An 18,456-nucleotide genomic window follows, 5' to 3' on the forward strand; every position below is an offset into this window, starting at 1 on the left:
TTTGTTTTTGTTTTGAGAAAGTAGTTAATTAATTAATTCCTTAATTAGTTTATTGTTAACTAATTTTTTTTTGAGAGTCAAAAAAAACTTCATTTATAAAGCCAATTCGGCAGAAATAATAGAACGGATACTATCTGATAATACTAATATGTCATAAGTTTCCTTTTTCGATAATCTTGCAATCTCGTGCGCCGCCTTATTGCCTTCCCGAGCAATATGCTGGGCTCTGAACACCATTAGCGTAGAACCTATTCGGATAATATCGCTAACAATCGTGCCGTAGTCTGCGTTGCAATTTGATTCTCCGATAGCGGCGATGACAACACTCGAGTCCCTTTCAAGTACAATCCATTGCCAATTGTTATCTCGAGCCAGTTCAATCGCCATTAAAGCTGCTTTAGCTTCAGCCGCGGTTGGTTCAAGATGTTGTGTAATGCATTTTGTACGCCAACCAACACACTCTCCGAACTCCGACCGAGCTATCACTCCAAGACCGCACACACTATCAACGGCATTAACAGAGGCGTCAAAATTCAACTTCACCAAATCTACCTCGGGGGTTGCCAACGAACTTCCTTCCTAATTCTCCTAATATTTGGAGACAATACTTCGGTTGTGGCCGTTTGGAGATCATTCCACATTTTGTTCATAAAGAATATAATTGTCCCCGGGTCTGGAATATTCCCCTCGAACATACATTTGTTCCTTGCATTCCAAATTGCCCAACATTACAATACACATCGATCAATAATCAATGGATCAGATTTACGTTTTATCTCGCGCAACCAGCCAAGGAATTCGGATATCGCCGTATGGTAGACCGAGAATGGGACCTGAGAAAGAGCCCATACCTGATGAGATAATGGACATGCATAGAAACAGTGCATCACATTTTCTTCTCTCTCATTACAAAAAACACACCGATCATCATCCAAGGCTCTTCGCTTAAGTAGGTTTGACCGGGTAGGTAATAGGTTTTTGCATGCCCGCCATAAAAATATCTTAACCTTATTCGGAAGATGTAACCTCCATATCCATTTCCACTCTCCATGTCGTTGGGTATTAGAACTATTACCTACTCTCCCATTAATGTCAGCTTTAATTCTTATTGCAAGATGGTAGGCACTGCGGACTGAAAAGACCCCATTCCGGTTGTAGTGCCAGATATAACGATCATCATTAGAATTACTGCCAAGGGGAATAGAGAGGATGGATTTGCTATCTTCTTCGAAAAAAACTTCACGAATAAGTGTTGCATTCCACTGCCCGGTATCTTCATCAATGAGCTCGTTAACGGATAAATCCCACGGAAAATCTCCTCTGGGGGTAAATATTTGAATGTATTCTCTCGTGGTAGCCATCTATCTCCCCAAACCTTAATCGACTTACCGTTACCCACGCGCCATCTGATGCCCGCCACAAATAATTCTTTCGAGCTCCATATGCTTCTCCATGTGTAGGAAGGGTTTGGACCCAGAGAAGCCCCTAGCACATTTGATGTTGGAAAATATCTGGCCTTGAGTAAATTACCCAAGAGGCTATTTGGATTTTCTAGCAACCTCCATAATTGTTTCGCTAGAAGTGCCTCGTTGAATAATTCTAAATCTCTAAAACCCAGACCGCCTGTGTCTTTACTATCACACATTGTCTTCCATTTAACCCAGTGGACTCCTTTTCCTTTAGAATCCTCCCACCAATATTTAGCCATATGGCTCTCCACTTCCTTGCAAAAATAGTCGGGTAATCTGAAGCAGCTCATAGCAAACGACGGAATAGCTTGAATAACTGATTTTAAAAAGATTTCTTTACCTCCCCTCGAGATCCATTGTTCATTCCAACCCTTTAGACGCGAGGGAACTCTGTCCCGAATGTTGGCAAAGACCTCTCGCTTGGATTTGCCGATAATAGATGGTAAACCGAGGTATTTACCATGTTTCTCCACTATCTCCATGGGAAGCATAACACTGACCATCTCTACCACCTGTCTCCGTGTACTTTTGCTAAAGGCAATACTCGATTTCTGAAAATTAACAACTTGCCCCAACGCTACTTCATAGATCTTGAGAACCCGTTTGACGCTCTCAGCTGATTGAGTACTTGCTCTGCAGAAGATCATTGTATCATCATCAAAAAGTAGATGTGAGACCTTAGGGGCTCCTCGGCACACTGAAAGACCCTGGAGATTTCCTCTACTTTCCTCTCGGCGGAATAAAGCACTCAATGCCTCGGCACAAAAAAGGAATATATATGGTGAGAGAGGATCTCCTTGCCGTAACCCCCTACCCGGTATAAGAGAGCCAAAGGCGCCACCATTAAGAACAAATGAGTAAGTCACTGTGGACACACACTTCATGATAAGCTCGACTACTCGAACATCAAGCCCCAACTTTAGCATCACCTTTTGTAGGAATTTCCATTCTATACGGTCGTAGGCCTTACTCATGTCGAGTTTTATCGCCATATGTTCTCCCTTGCTACGCTTCATATAGTGAGTGATTTCGTAGGCTATAAGGATATTGTCTGTGATTAGCCGCGATGGGACGAAGGCAGATTGAGAATCTGAGATTATTCGGTGCATGAAAGGTTTCAATCGATTGAGAATTGCCTTAAATGCAATTTTGTACACGGCATTGCATAGGCTAATCGGGTGGAAATGAGCCATAGTTTCTGGTTTAGAGCACTTGGGAATAAGAACAATCTGCGTGAGATTACCCATTGACGGAAATTCTTTATGGTTCAGCAGCCTCAAAACCCATTTGGTTACGTTATTCCCTACAATTCTCCAGAATCTTTGATAGAAGATAACGGGAAATCCGTCAGGGCCTGGGGATTTTAAAGGGTGCATACCTTCTAGAGCTCTGTTAATCTCATTTGCCGTATAATCCCTAGTTAACTCGTAATTAATTTTCGGACCAACTCTCAACTCAATTGACTCTAGCACTTCATTTAGCTCATCATCTGATGGGTTACTAGATGTGAAAATATCTCTAAAGTATTCCAAAGCTATGCTCTCAATATCATCATCCTTTTCACGCCAAACCCCAGCCCGGTCCCGAAGACCCGATATAGTATTCACTTTCCTTCTCGACGAGGCTTGATACGAACCCCGTAGAACTTGTTACGAGACCCTAATATCCTACGCGGAAGCAAGATCGAAAACATCCAAAACCAAAGATTCAAAGGGTGGAACCGCGACCCGTTGCCTATAAAGAGACAAGAACCTTGGTATGTGAAGACGCCACAATCGATTGTGAAAGATCGATTGGTAAGTCGGGGTGAACACACGGAATCCACCGATATGTTTGAAGAGTTCTTAAAGAACCAAAGAGAATATTCTCAATTAAATCATTAAAATTCGTCCTATGAAATAAGCCAAATTGGCAACCTATTTATAAGATCTAAAAAGACTCTTTTTTCACAAGGAAAAGGACTCCTACCTAAACTATAATAAGGAAATAAATAAATAAGCAAATCCTAACCATAAAAGACTCCAAAATAAAAAAAAACATAATAAATACTAAATTAAAAACGTGCATAAATAAATTAGATAACTTGATCTTCAAGTCGACTTCTCGATCACCCTTCTTACTCGCGACATTGGGCTGTGCACGTGCATGCAAGTAAAGCTCAATTTCGACACTGTTCCACTTCGAATATCTCTTCGCTCAAAACATGAAAGTTGTAGATCTTTCAGTTAGATTTCCGAATCATTTTGAATCAGCTTAAATGGACTTCAGATGCGAGAGTTATAACTCGAATGGTAAACTCTACCAGAATAGGCGAGAATCTCGGATGCATGGAATTCGACTTGTCCAACGAATTCTTCTCTTTCTTTTCTTCCAATTCCAAACCACGGACTCTTCAAAGGCCTGATTCAAGCCTTTATTCTTCAATCCCAACACGAACGGCTCCATTAATCTCACTCGCTTTCTCTTCTTCCACTTCTTTGTCTTAGAGCTTGTGCGGATCGTATCATTCTCCACCTCTTCAAAAGGATTCGTCCTCGAATCCGAACCTTCAATTTCTTCTTTAAGCGGTGGCCCGGGTTCGCAATTTTCTTCTCCCTTGGACTCGACGTCAACATTCTCACTTAACTTTTCCTCAATCAGCGGTTTATCACTTGCTAGATCGGCTACAATGTTCTGATTCTCAAAAGCTTGACGAGTATCTTCCTTTCCAAGTGACGATAAAGAATCACCCTTCCTCTTCAATTCCTCGTACTCCGGCCGCAAATTCATGAATGGCTTATCCAAACAATCTGAAGCGACATGACCAAAACCCAAACACCAAAAACATTTAGTATTATGAATTGAACGAGATTGAGAAGAATAATAACCTCTTTCTTTAGTCTCATATGGAGGATCGAACGTGGCCTCTCTCGGTATTGATTCCCTATCTCGGTTTGATGAAGAGTTCCACCGTGATTTTCGACTCGGCGATCTCCTTTCTTTTAACTCAGTAGCATAGGATGAATGAACTGAGTACTTACTTGATCTAGGATAATCATCTAACTCTCGCTCGTAATAATCGGAATAACCTCGTCTTGGTCGATCGAACTGAGCCCCTCGCCGCAAATAAACATCTCTTGGTGTTGCTGCAGTGACACCATATCTTACATCACCATAAACCTCCTTATCACGATGAGGTAGAACCGGTTGGTGAACTTCACGTCGTAGGTATGGCCCTCGAACATGTTGATCTTTGTTTAGTTCCTTTAGTTGGGTAACAATTCCTTCCATCCGATCTTGGAGTTCCTGGAATCGTTTTGCCATTGACGACATCCTACGCTGCTCAATTCTTTCTTCTTTATAACCGGCCTTCTCAGACATGATCAAAACAATTTATTTTTTTTGACACTAATAAACCCTAACTTGGGCTGTAAAGAACTCTAAACAAGAACAAAATTCGACTTTTTTTTTTTTTTTTTTGACACGAACAAACCCTAACTTGGCTGAAAAGAAATCTAAAAAAATAAAAAATCGATTTTTTTTTAGCGAAGACTCTAAATAAAACAACTCAAGAAAAGATGAGATATACTAGAAGACACAACAACAAAAATAAAGATAGGTGAAACCTGTTTTGGATGTTGGCTCTGGTTACCAACTGATACGAACCCCGTAGAACTCGTTACGAGACCCAATACCCTACGCGGAAGCAAGATTGAAAACATCCAAAACCAAATATTCAAAGGGTGGAACCGCGACCCGTTGCCTATAAAGAGACAAGAACCTTGGTATGTGAAGACGCCACAATCGATTGTGAAAGATCGATTGGTAAGTCGGGGTGAACAAACGGAATCCACCGATATGTTCGAAGAGTTCTTAAAGAACCAAAGAGAATATTCTCAATTAAATCATTAAAATTCGTCCTATGAAATAAGCCAAATTGGCAACCTAATGACTCCTACCTAAACTATAATAAGGAAATAAATAAATAAGCAAATCCTAACCATAAAAGACTCTCAAATAAAAAAAAACATAATAAATACTAAATTAAAAACGTGCATAAATAAATTAGATAACTTGATCTTCAAGTCGACTTCTCGATCACCCTTCTTAACTCGCGACATTGGGCTGTGCACGTGCATGCAAGTAAAGCTCAATTTCGACACTGTTCCACTTCGAATATCTCTTCGCTCAAAACATAAAAGTTGTAGATCTTTCAGTTATCTTTCCGAATCATTTTGAATCAGCTTAAATGGACTTCAGATGCGAGAGTTATAACTCGAATGGTAAACTCTGCCAGAATAGGCGAGAATCTCGGATGCATGGAATTCGACTTGTCCAACGAATTCTTCTCTTTCTTTTCTTCCAATTCCAAACCACGGACCCTTCAAAGGCCTGATTCAAGCCTTTATTCTTCAATCCCAACACGAACGGCTCCATTAATCTCACTCGCTTTCTCTTCTTCCACTTCTTTGTCTTGGAGCTTGTGCGGATCGTATCAAGGCTTTAGCATGAAAATATTTTGTATTCTTATCCCCCTCCCGCATCCAGTGAGTTTTAGCTCTTTGACGCCACATCATTTCCTCTTTATCGATCAACTCCTCCAATTCGGTAGATAATTCTCGAATTCGCTGTACAGATTCCTCTGTAAGTATCTCTTTCTTCAACTTCAGGATTTGATCTTTTAATATAGAGACCTGTTTGGTGACTCCTTTAAACGAATGGCTGCTCCAATTAATAAGCCCCTGTTTTCATTGTTCCAGTTGAGTCCATAGACCAAGGTTGTCGTTATAATCTAAGTTATTCGTCCATGATTCCTCAATAATTTTCGGGCAATCCTCCGATTTTAGCCATATGGCCTCGAATTTGAAACCTCTCTTCCTTCTGCGGCCTCTACAATTGGGACTATTCTTCATATTGTTGGGAAAATTGGTTAAAAAATTGAGTCATGAACATTTTTTTATCAATGTTATTGTATGGTCTAATTGATTATATAAATCAATTTTTGGATTAGATTAATATAAAATCAATTTTCCGGTGAATGAAAAATTACTAGTCCAAAATATAAGGAAAGTGAGATTTTGAGTTATCCCACACTGGAAAAGTAGAGAAGTACTGAGTTGTATATATATCTAAATGTTGGGACAAAGGGTCACGCCCTTTGGGCATTCAACTTTGTTTGGGAGAAAGACCTATATGTTATGTGTTTCGAATCGTGCCTGTGCGCGCGCCGCCGCCGCCGTCCGACCGGCTCGGCTCGGCTCAGCTCGTTTGTTCGGACGGATCGGATAGGATTGGATTGGATTGGGATTTGGAACCAAATCACTATATTATTTTTCTTGTGCCAAAAACATTAGGTCGTGGGCCGTCAACCCATTGGACTCTCCTTACCCGAAGCCCATCTCGAATGGTCTGACTGGTTTGAATTGGTGCGGCCGAACCAATGCAAACCAATCGGCTCAACTCAAAATGGTGCAACCATTCAGCTAAAAGACTCCTTATGTACCTTTCTTGCTCCAAAGGACACTACTTTTCAAACCCTATAAATAGACCCCTGTCTTTCCCATAATTCCTCAATTCAATCCAAAACAGCCTACTGCATATTTAGCCTACCCTTCACAGATTATCTCAAAAAGTTCTACACAAAGTACAGTTCGTCGTACTTGGGATTTGGAGTGCTCCTATTCCAAGTCTTTGCCGTTGTATCTTGGGAGACGATTTCCGTTCAATCCGTTAGCACCGTTGCAGGGAAATTTCATCTTAAGGACAGAGTCAACTCGCCTCGGCAAACATTCATTAGTAGAAGATTTTTCCAACAATCTTAAGACGAAATCAATCTGCAAAATGGCCGAAGGAGACAACGACGACAACAACAACAACCTGCCGCAAAACCAGATTGTTGTTCCACCAACCCAAGGAGTGCAGCCCCCAAGTGTTCCTGTTCCTCCCTCAAATGGTGCTGTTCCACCTCCGGTTCTTCCACTAACGTTTCATCCAGCCCCATACCCTCCTGTCGTCGCTCATGGATAAAAACCGGAGAAGTTCTAAGGTATCGATTTCAAACGTTGGCAGCAAAAATTGCTCTTTTACCTCACCACTATCAACTTGGTTGTTTTCGTTACGGAAGCACCTCCCGCTGTGCCTAATGCCGACGCTACTGTGGAAACAAGAGTTGCGTGAGATGCTTGGTTCCATTCCGACTTCTTGTGTCGGAACCACATCTTGAATGCTCTAGATGATTCACTATACAATGTGTATAGTGCTATCAAAACCGCTAAGGAACTGTGGGAGTCCTTAGAAAAGAAGTACAAAACCGAAGATGCCGGGTTGAAGAAATTCATCGTCAGGAAGTTTTTGGACTTCAAAATGGTGGACACCAAGACTCTTATGGGCCAAGTCCAAGAGTTGCAACTCATCATGCATGATATTCATGCCGAAGGAATGAGGTTGAGTGAATCCTTTCATGTTGCTGCAATGATCAAAAGAAGCTACCACCGCTTTGGAAGGATTTCAAGAATTATCTTAAGCACAAACGCAAGGAAATGGGGCTTGAAGATCTTATCGTGAGGTTAAGGATTGAAGAAGATAATCGAAAGACCGAGTCCAAAACCGGCAAGCAGCAAATGGAGGCTAAAGCACACCTTATGGAACCAAACATGCAGGTTAGCAAGAAAAGGAAGGTTCAAGGAAGTGCTAGTGGCGGTGGAAATGGAAGCAACAACGGCAAAGGAAAATGGAAGCCAAAGAAGTTCAAGTTCAATGGAACGTGTCACAATTGCGGCAAGCCAAATCACATGGCAAAGGATTGTCGTCAACCCAAGATGCAAGCTAACATGGTCGAAGACAAAAGTGTTCCTATCGACATGTCCGATCTCAACTTGTGTGCCGTAGTCTTTGAAGCTAACTTGGTGGACAATCCCAAGGAATGGTGGCTCGATACGGGTGCAACTCGCCACATTTTTCCAACACATATCAATTCGGATAGGGACATGGTCCGAGTAAAGTGTCTCCAGGTGACTACTTTGAAATCCGGAAAGAGGCTTTGCCACTCATTCGTCGCACAGGCCCTATCAATGCGTTCCCTAATTGTGAACGGGTGTTTTCTATTGCTCGACCAAGTGAATTGGTAACCTGTAAAACCAAGATCGAATAATCTTGAATCCCTTAAGCATTCACTAAAATCTTGAAAATCACAATATGCTACCGCTCTTCCCCCACTTTTCTCGGTTACGGAAACAAGAGAATTGAAATCACCTGCGCACATCCAAGGAATGTTTGATTGAGTGGATAAGAGTCTCAAAAGTCTCCAAAATTTATATCTAAACTGAGCATTCGGCTCACCGTAGAAGCCCGTGAATCTCCATGTCGTATTAGCATCATCATCATACACAATTACATCTATATGATAAATCGAGTAACTCTGTAACATGACTGTGATATCCTTAGTCCAAAGAAGACCGAGTCCACAGGACAAACCCCTCGCCTCCACCGAAACTCCATACATTCCCAATTTCTTCTTTAAAAACTCAAATCCCTTACTGGAAATTTTAGTTTGCGAAAGGAATATAATTTTGGGGTTATTATCTCGGATGAGATCACCTAGGGCTCGCACTGACCGCGGGGCCCCCAAACCTCTACAATTTCAGACGATACAATTCATGGAGAACCTCAATTCAGATGTTTCGAAATTACCACAAGATCTAGCAAATGAGCCGTCGTAACTCCAAGAAATCCACAAACCCTAATCAGCCGCCAAAATTATTAGCCTTGGATGAAGGAAATAACAGGCTACAATCTTCGGCAAGGAATAACACACCAGAATTAGCAGATGAAGAAGGCATCGAAAACACCTCTCATATGAGAGAAATATGGCCTCTCATTAGAGAGAGAAATTTTTTTTACTGAGAAAATGGAGCATAAGCCGTAATAAAAATTTCCGAATTACACTTTGTGAACTAATTACCGATCACTATATTTTAGACTAGTTTATATTGCACTTTTTTAAGTATTTTCACTGTAAATTAGTTGTGTTGGTTTTCGTCATATTCTTAATATAATTTTTGGACTTAAATTTTTTTCAAGTAATATAATCTCAATGTTTTAGAGTCTATTTTATTTGCAGCTCAAATACAAAATTTGCCCTCAATCACCAATGATGTTTATATTTAAGTTCTCTTCTCTAATGTTTCTTCGCCACCCGCTCCTCTTAGGGTGAAAATTGGAACAAAATTTCGAATTCCGCTAATTTCGCTTGGAATATTTACGATATTGGAACAAATTATTATTTCGAATTCAAAGGACCTGTTTTTTTTTTCTTTTTGTTTTCCATGTTTATTTGGAACATGAATTAAAATACATATTAGATTCTGAACGATCCAATTTTAATTTCTAAAAATTCTGATTTTTATTTATTAAAATTGCTATTTAATATCAATATTCTATATACTTTATGTTATTGGTGACTAAAAAAATGAAAATTCTGAATTTTGCCGATTCCATACTATAAATTTTAGGGATGGCAATTTTTACCCGACCCGCGGGTACCCGTCCCGACCTGCCCCGAAATTTCCGGATAATGCCCACCCCGTAAATAAATGGAGCAGGTACGGGTCCTAATTTTTCCCCCGAAAATGGGTTTGGGGCGGGTGCGGGTTTGTGTATACCGCCCCGTAGATCCGCCCCGTACACACCCCGTGGACCCGCCCCGGATATATATATATATATATATATATATATATATATATATATATGTCAAATAATATATATATATATATATATATATATATATATATATATATATATATATATATATATATATATATATATTATAATATTATTATATTTTAAAGTAAAACCCTAGATATTATTTGCTATCTTCTTCTATTTCTTCACACGCCGTTTTTTCCAGTTTTCTTTTATTTCTCGAAACTACTTCTTCTGTTCTTCAAGAGTCACCCTCACCAGCCCGTTTTTTCAATTTTCTTTCACTTCTCAAAATTTCGTCTTCTGTTCTTCAAGAATCACCACTCGCCAGCCCGTCAACTGACAACTGCCGAGCCTTGCCGCCGTTCTCTCCATCACCGGCGTTGACTACCGGTGGTCCGGTAATTTCTATCGTTTTCTTCTCTCACTTTAATTTCTTTCGTTCTTATAAAAAATTCCAAAACCCCTAATTTTAATTTCTTGAAAATTTAATTTATTTAGATTTTTTTTTCTATTTATTTATGTTCTTTGTCTCTGATTTATTATTTGTTTCTAATTTTCCAGGTTTATATTTTGAATTAGGATGTCGCAAGAAACGAGTTCATCTCATGCTAATCCCTTGCTAGATGCAAGTACAGAGGAATCTCCACAAGGAATAAATACTCCTACAACTCCTAGCACAACCACTCCTAGCACAACTACTCCTAGCACAGCTACTCCAAGCACAACTACTCCCAGCACCACAGATGAGAATGTGGTTATCGTGAAGAGAAGAAAAACATCGGATGTGTGGTTCCACTTTGACAGAGTAACAGTTGGGGGAGATCCAAAAGCATAATGCAAGTATTGTAAGAAATATCTTGTTGCAAAAAGTACAGATGGAACAACTCATTTACGTGATCATGCTACACTACGGTGTATTAAAAGAAAGTTTAAAGACATTAGAGACATGAGGCAACAAGTATTGGTTAATGAGCAAAATAAGGTCGATGGTAAGATGGTCTTGAAATCTGGTCAGTTTGATCAAGAAGTAGCTCGACGGGAACTTGCTTGTATGATTATCTTACATGAGTTGCCTCTAAGCATTGTGGATTATATTGGCTTTAGAAACTATTCTCTTGCTCTCCAACCATTGTTCAAGATGATTTCTAGGAACACAATCAAGAGAGATATACTTAAGATTTACGAGGCCGAAAAAGCGAAGATTATGCGTTTTGTTGAAAAAAATGCAAGTAGAATTGCAATCATCACTGATATGTGGACTTCAAGCAACAGGAAACGAGGTTTCATGGTTGTCACTGGTCATTATATTGATGAATGTTGGACCTTACACATCCGTGTGTTAAGGTATTACCTTTTACAGTTTTAATTTTTTTTTTGTCTTTTTTTTTTTTAGTATTTTCTAGCTGATAAATGATTCTAATAACTTGTTTTGATTTTTAATACGTGTGCAGGTTTCTTTACGTTCTGTCTCCACACACCAGTGAAGTTCTCTCAAAGCCTCTTTTCGATTGTTTGCTAGAGTGGAATGTTGATGGCAAACTCTCTACTTTAACTGTTGATAATTGCACCACTAATGATGCCATGGTAAGAGCTATCTCTGAAAATCTTCCATCTAACTCACTATTCTCGCATGTTCCACTGTTGCATATGCATTGTGCTGCTCATGTTTTAAATTTGATCGTTCAAGATGGTTTGGTGATTATTAAAGATTGCATTGAGAAAATACGTGACAGTGCTGTGTTTTGGACTGGTTCAACAAAAAGAAGACAAAAATTTGAGGAAGTTGCTCGCCAGGTTCGTGTTGCATGCACCAAAGAGTTAGTTCTTGACGTAAAAACACGTTGGAATTCAACTTATTTGATGCTTTCTACTGCATCAGTGTATAAGGATGTCTTTTTTCGGTTGAACCAACGCGAGTCGTCATATAATTGCATGCCAAGTGAGGAGGAGTGGAATTTAGCAAGTCTCATTTGTCAAAAATTAGAGTTGTTTCATAGAGTAACTCGGTTATTTTCTAGCACTACTTATCCTACCGCAAATCTTTATTTTCCTCAAGTTTGTCAAATCAAAATTCATTTAAATGAGTGGTCGACATCTACAAATAATGTGATTAAGAACATGGCATTAAGCAGGTTAGAAAAATTTGATTCTTATTGGGATGTGATCCACGGTATCATGGGGGTTGCGACAATATTGGATCCACAATTCAAGATGAAGCTAGTGGATTATTTGTTTAAGAAAATTTACGGGGATCGTGCTTCTATAGAGATAAGTAAGATTAAAACCATTTGCTATGATTTGCTTGATGAGTATAGCTCCAAGAGAATGGATGGTGATGCACTTGTGTCCTTGTCTTCTTTGGATGATAATCAATCCATGGGAGGTGACTTTCTTTCTGATTATGATATGCTTGTTAGTAGCCAAAGAAGGGTTGGAAAGTGGAGTTGGATCATTACTTAGAGTACTTAGAGGATGATGTTCTACCACGGAGTAATGATTTCGATATTTTATCTTGGTGGAAGAATAATGGAGCGAAGTACCCAACTTTGAGATTGATTGCAAGGGATGTCCTATCCATTCCCGTATCCACGGTTGCTTCGGAGTCCGCCTTTAGCACAAGTGGTAGATTATTGAGTCCACATCGTAGTAAGCTTCATTCGAAGACCGTTGAGGCATTAATGTGTTGCCAAAATTGGTTGTGGGCTCATATTAAAGGCAAGTTATTCATATTATTTTTTTGCTTTTGTGTTCTTATATATTTTATTTCATGTGCTAATTTATTCATAATTTTATTGTTGTAGGTACATCTTTGCAAACGGTACTTAATGAAGTAATGCAAAATGCTTTTGATGGTGAAGCCGACGACGACGGTGATGATGGTGAAGCCGCCGACGACGGTGATGATGGTGGAGATGAAGTGGATTTGATTGATGACTAGTAACGAAATAATCTAGTTTTTTCTTAGTTTACTTATGAAGTGTTTAACAAACATGCGTACTTAAATTTAGTGCATCGTTGGTAATATTTTTTATTTGTAGTATGTTGAATTGTTGGATGTAATATTATCGCCTATCGGATAGTTGATTTGGTATTATTTTTTAGCTAATTTGAATTTGATATTTGGTAGAAGAATGGTTTTTTCAATTAATGAAGTCTGTACTGATAGTTTGTTCTCTTTTTTTTTTTCACCTTTTTCTTCAACTTTTACGGGTTTTTTGGCGGGGCGGGTACCTGCGGGTTTTCTATGGGGCGGGTGCGGGTTGGTAAATTTTAGACCCGTTACGGGGCGGGGCAGGTGCGGGTGCAACGGGTTTCTTAACGGGGCGGGGGCGGGGAATGCAAAACCCACCCCAAACCCGCCCCATGGCCATCCCTAATAAATTTGTGATTTTGAAATAATTTTTCCGTTCCAATTAGAAAAATTCTGATTTTCTAAATTTCTTTTTATCTTTCTTTTTGTGGGAACAAATGAAAGTAGTTGTTAACTTAAATATTTCCAAAAAATATTTAATTTGGGGAATATGTAATCCCCTCAAACGGAAAATATTATGAGTAAAACCTATTTGACTTTCAAGACTTTTACCCACACCCACACTCCAATCTTAATTAGTGAAACACCCCTCAACAAACGTGATAAGACAGAAGTAAAATTTTAAAATAATTGAAATATTTATTCACGATATATTTTCCGAAACCGTTTACGTGATTGTAGTTTTACGTGATATCATTAGTTGCGTCCGCAAGTCTAATTGGCTAAAATTGAGTTGACTCGTCATCGGATTTTTATTTCTCTATGTTTGTTGTTGAGGGAAAGCAATGTGGAAAAGGTTAGAGTCATCTGGATTGTTTTGTATTTTTTAACTTAGTTATGGAGGACATTTGTTGTTTTTTGATGTATCGACGGCGTATGTTTTTTTAGAAGAACATGTTATGGTTTTGTTTCGTTAGTGTTGAATAAAAAGAATTGTTAGTCATATGTAAATTTGACTTCGGTTTACAGAGTAGTCACGTTTGCAACGATATGTGTGTTTTTTAAATGTTGTTTTTGTTGTGTTACTTGATATATTAACAAACGTTTGATGTTTTGCTTCGTCAGATTTGAATTCAAAGAATAGTCACTTGTTTTAGGTAAATTGCAATTGAATTCACAGAGTAGTCATTTTGTCATTGTTCAAACCATATATATCAAGTTAGATGATAATTAGTATTCATGGACAATTGACTAAGTGAAGTTCTTTTTTGTTTCATTTATGTAGTATTGCGTATTATGTCGTCTAATAGTGATGCTTGTGTTGAAGTACGGAGGATATGCCAGGCTGATTTTGTGTATGAAGACCACATTGGACTTGTCACAGACAAGTGTGCAGTTTGAATGGGAGGGATGTTTCAATGATTTACAATGTTGATGGGTATGCCTAGGGCATGATGGGTGATAACGATGAGGTTTTATTTATGAAATTGTTGATTCGACAATTAGGTCTTGACCGTGTTAAATCAGGCCTTTGAAGAGTCCTTGTTGAGGAATTGGAAGAAGATGAAGAAGAAATTCGTTGGACAAGTTGAATTTCATGCATCCCAAAAGTCCCATATGATTCTGGCAGAGTTTACCATTTGGATTATAACTCTCTCATCTGATATTCGATTAAGCTGATTCAAAATGATTCAGAAAGATAACTGAAAGATCTACAACTTTCATGTTTTGACCAAAGAGAGATTCGAAGTGTGACAGTGACGAAATTGAGCTTGAAGTGCTTGGACGTGCACATCTAAATATCTACGCGAGTTTAGAAGGTTGATCGAGAAGTCGACTTGAAGTTCAACTTATTTAATTAATTGCACGTCTTTATTAGTATAAGTTATTATGTTTTTATTATTTTAGAGTTCTTTATGGTTAGAATTTGCTTGTTTATTAATTTATTTATTATAGTTTAGGTATGAGTCATTTTCCTTATGAAAAATGAGTCTCTTTAGATTTTATAAATAGTTTGCTAATTTGGCCAATTTGAAGGGACGAATTTTAATGAATATTTGAGTATATTGAGAGTTATCCTGTTCTACACCAAACTTCAGGATTTTACAAGTGGATTCTTGTAAATTTCTTAGCGATATAATATTGGTTTCTGGTTCTTAATAACCACGGGGTCAATATTTCACCTTGATAACAGTGTTCTAAAAATCGGCCGAGGCGGCCGATTAATCGGTCTCCGAGGCGGAGGCGGTCCAAAACCTTTACGATTTTAGTGTAAAGGTTTGAAAAATCGCTTTTTTGCCTGTGAGGCAGTTTTAGGCGGTCTGAGGCGGTCCGAGGCGGTTTGAGGCAGTCAAACCTTTAAGGCGGGTCAAACTCGGTGGCAAAAATCGGTCAAAAATCGGTTAAAAATCGGTTTTTTTTTTTTTTCTTTTTATCATTCAAAATAAAAGTTGGATTTTAATAAAAGAACATATGAGTTTATGCCTTATTTTGTTATGTTAATTGTTATTGTTAAAGAACTAATGATGTATGCCAGGAGTTCAAGAATAAATGTAAATTCAAAAAAATTGTTTTTTTATTTATATTTATAAGGATATTTATGTATTATGATCTTATGATTATTAAACTTTTATTATGTTATTAGGATATATACATGATGGAGATATAACTATGTTTAAATATCTTTTTATATATGTTTGGAGTATTTATAAATAATATTTAGAAATATATTATATTAAATTTTAAAACCAATTTATTTCCGATTTGTCACCGATTAATCACCACCGCATCGATTAATCGTGAGTCGGTGCCTGACCAACTCGGACCCGATTACCGCTTTTTACAACCTTGCTTGATAATAATGGTTTCAAGCTCTTTATAGCTATGGGGTCATTATTCCTTGCTTCCGCCAACTTGAATCATTTGTTTTTGGATGTTTTTTATCTTGCTTCTGCATAAGATATTGGGTCTCGTAACAAGTTCTACGGGGTTCGTATCAAAAAACCATATATCTCAGAAATATTAACAAACACTATTTGTGCACTCATTTAGAAATATCCTATAGCACAAGAATACACAATGTGAAATTTGATTTTTTTTTTCTTTTTCATTCTTCTTTTTGTAGTTACTTATTTTACTCTCGTAAAACTTAGTGGAGGTTTGGCTTGAAGGATTAGAAACCTAGTTTGAATGATACTAATGAAATTGGTTCGTATATTGAGAATACTATTGATTTTTATTAGTCATTTAAACTTTAAATTATTCAAATTTTTTCAACAATTCTTTTGGTGAAGGAATTTTCATCTCATGCCCTTCCACCATTTTTCTATTTTTTTCCCACCAAATCCAAATTTTCCTATCAAAAATATACAAGTGAAAATAGGATAAAGACATATAAAATGAGGATTTTAACTAATTGCACGTGATTACCGACTTGTTTGCATATTTATTGTAAATACGTAAGTGTTAATTAATAAATTGATTTTTAAAATAAAAATACATTTTGTATTATTAATAAAAACATTATTATAATAACTATAAATATGTTTATTTTTAATTAATTTGTATACTGTTTTGGTATTAATATTGATTAATTCATTTTGTTATTTCACTAATACCTTAATTGCTATTAGCAATAGAATAATTAACAAAAAATAAACTTTAATTGGTAAAATAATACCTTAAAATTGAAATACAATAATAGCTCACAAAACAACAAATAACATAACATGACAAACCATAATAAACTACAACACAAATTATATATATATATATATATATATATATATATATATATATATATATATATATATATATATATATATATATATATATATAGAAATTCCATAGACATGAGCGGCTCGATTATGGAAGAAAGAAAATTGCATGACGTCATGTTTGCATGCATTAGTATGCATAATATGATCCTTGAAGAAGAATGTAGTGAGTATATCAAAACACTTATATTTTTTATAATTTTCAATCTCCCACCAACTTTGACTACGAAAGTTCGTCATCTATCATGCCGGCTGAGCTTTTGAGAGATTTTAGTAATACGACATATGTTAGTTTTCTTAATCGACATCGAAACCAAATTAAGGAAAACACAATGAACTAAGAAGGAGAATAGTCGCACACCCGTGGGATAAATATGGCCGCATATGATTTTATTATATGTAAACTAATGTTAGTTAATTTATTTCAAGTTTAGATAATTTTTCAAAGTTTATAATATCTTATATATAAAAGAAAGAAACGCTGGCCAACCCTAAAAAACCCTAATGGTTTTTCTGTGATTATTTATTTTTAATATTTTTTCTCTACTAATTTCTAACTATAATTTTAACAATTATCAATCTCCGATTTGTCAACAATACATCTCAAATCTGAAGAGATAAAGATAATATACGATTTTTATATCTTAATTTATATATTTGGATTATAAATCTTAATATGTAAGATTTAAAAAAATCAATGTTATATAAAATATGAATAATACTACATTATTAAATTTTACTATGTTAATTAGTGTACGATATTTTCTTATTATGTATTAAATTGATAATTTTTTTCGCTTTTGAAATAATATCCCGTGCATCGCACGGGGAGAAAATGCTAGTAATTCTTAAATGATATAGTTAAACAGTACTTAAAATTGCGCCTATAATTGATATTTAGAAAATAAAATATACTAAAATTATGATAAACATTGAATCTATAGTTTTGCGACATATATAGTGAAATGATATGGGGGATGAACCTATTTGTTCACCATAAAAATAAAATTTGGTGAAAAAAATGGTGAAACCGGTGGGAGATGCTTTTACAAAGTAAAATTGTTGATAGTAAATTAATATTTAGTGGTATATGTATGATTATAATTTTGTTGAGAAAGAAAATATTTGAAATTATTATTAGGATAATACCATTTGACCTCTTTGTTGTTACAAGTTAAAAGACAATATTGAGACTTTAAACGGTTTGTTCTAATTAAAATGACATTTTTCGTAATTGATATACAAATGTTAGTAGAATCATTCATATAAATAGAAATATTTTCTTTATGTACATCAGATTATGGATATTTTAGTTTAAAAGTTAAAAAAAAAATATATTTGTTCATATCTTTGATTAGTAATATATTAAATTAGCAATTGTCACTGTGCGATGTACTTGATTGCAAAAAATGAAGAAAAATTGAATATATAATAATTATATCTTAAAAGAAAAAAGAAAGCCACATCCGTGTGTATAAGAGAGAGAAAGAGTAAAAAGATATACCATCCGAACGGATTAGAATTTTGCTAGCGGATTTGCATATTCGATTTGCTATAA

At 36.6% G+C, this 18,456-nt stretch overlaps 1 protein-coding gene across 1 annotated transcript; it reads right to left on the reverse strand.

Annotated features, from left to right (window-relative positions):
- Window positions 1-93: 93 nt before the first annotated feature.
- Window positions 94-4,829, reverse strand: LOC105973857 (uncharacterized). Its single transcript, XM_088821262.1, has 7 exons — window positions 4,337-4,829; window positions 4,016-4,258; window positions 1,390-3,093; window positions 1,008-1,273; window positions 787-851; window positions 553-705; window positions 94-502 (listed from the first exon to the last, which is right to left on the reverse strand). Exons 1-7 carry the CDS (start codon window positions 4,827-4,829, stop codon window positions 94-96), a joined length of 3,333 nt encoding a protein of 1,110 aa, XP_088677388.1.
- Between the last annotated feature and the right edge of the window lie 13,627 nt (window positions 4,830-18,456).

Source organism: Erythranthe guttata, chromosome 8 (genome assembly GCF_056151865.1).
Source record: "Erythranthe guttata isolate IM_541 chromosome 8, IM_541, whole genome shotgun sequence".
In the NCBI taxonomy this organism is placed as follows: domain Eukaryota; kingdom Viridiplantae; phylum Streptophyta; class Magnoliopsida; order Lamiales; family Phrymaceae; genus Erythranthe; species Erythranthe guttata.

What these genes read in the sequence shown, in the direction of transcription:
- LOC105973857 (XM_088821262.1), bottom strand. Translation starts at nt 4,829, where the DNA reads ATGTCTGAGAAGGCCGGTTATAAAGAAGAAAGAATTGAGCAGCGTAGG. An exon ending in GGTTACATCTTCCGAATAAG is followed by an intron (nt 852 to 1,007) that starts GTTAAGATATTT and finishes TTATCTCATCAG; the next exon opens with GTATGGGCTCTTTCTCAGGT. An exon ending in ATATCCGAATTCCTTGGCTG is followed by an intron (nt 706 to 786) that starts GTTGCGCGAGAT and finishes TTGGAATGCAAG; the next exon opens with GAACAAATGTATGTTCGAGG.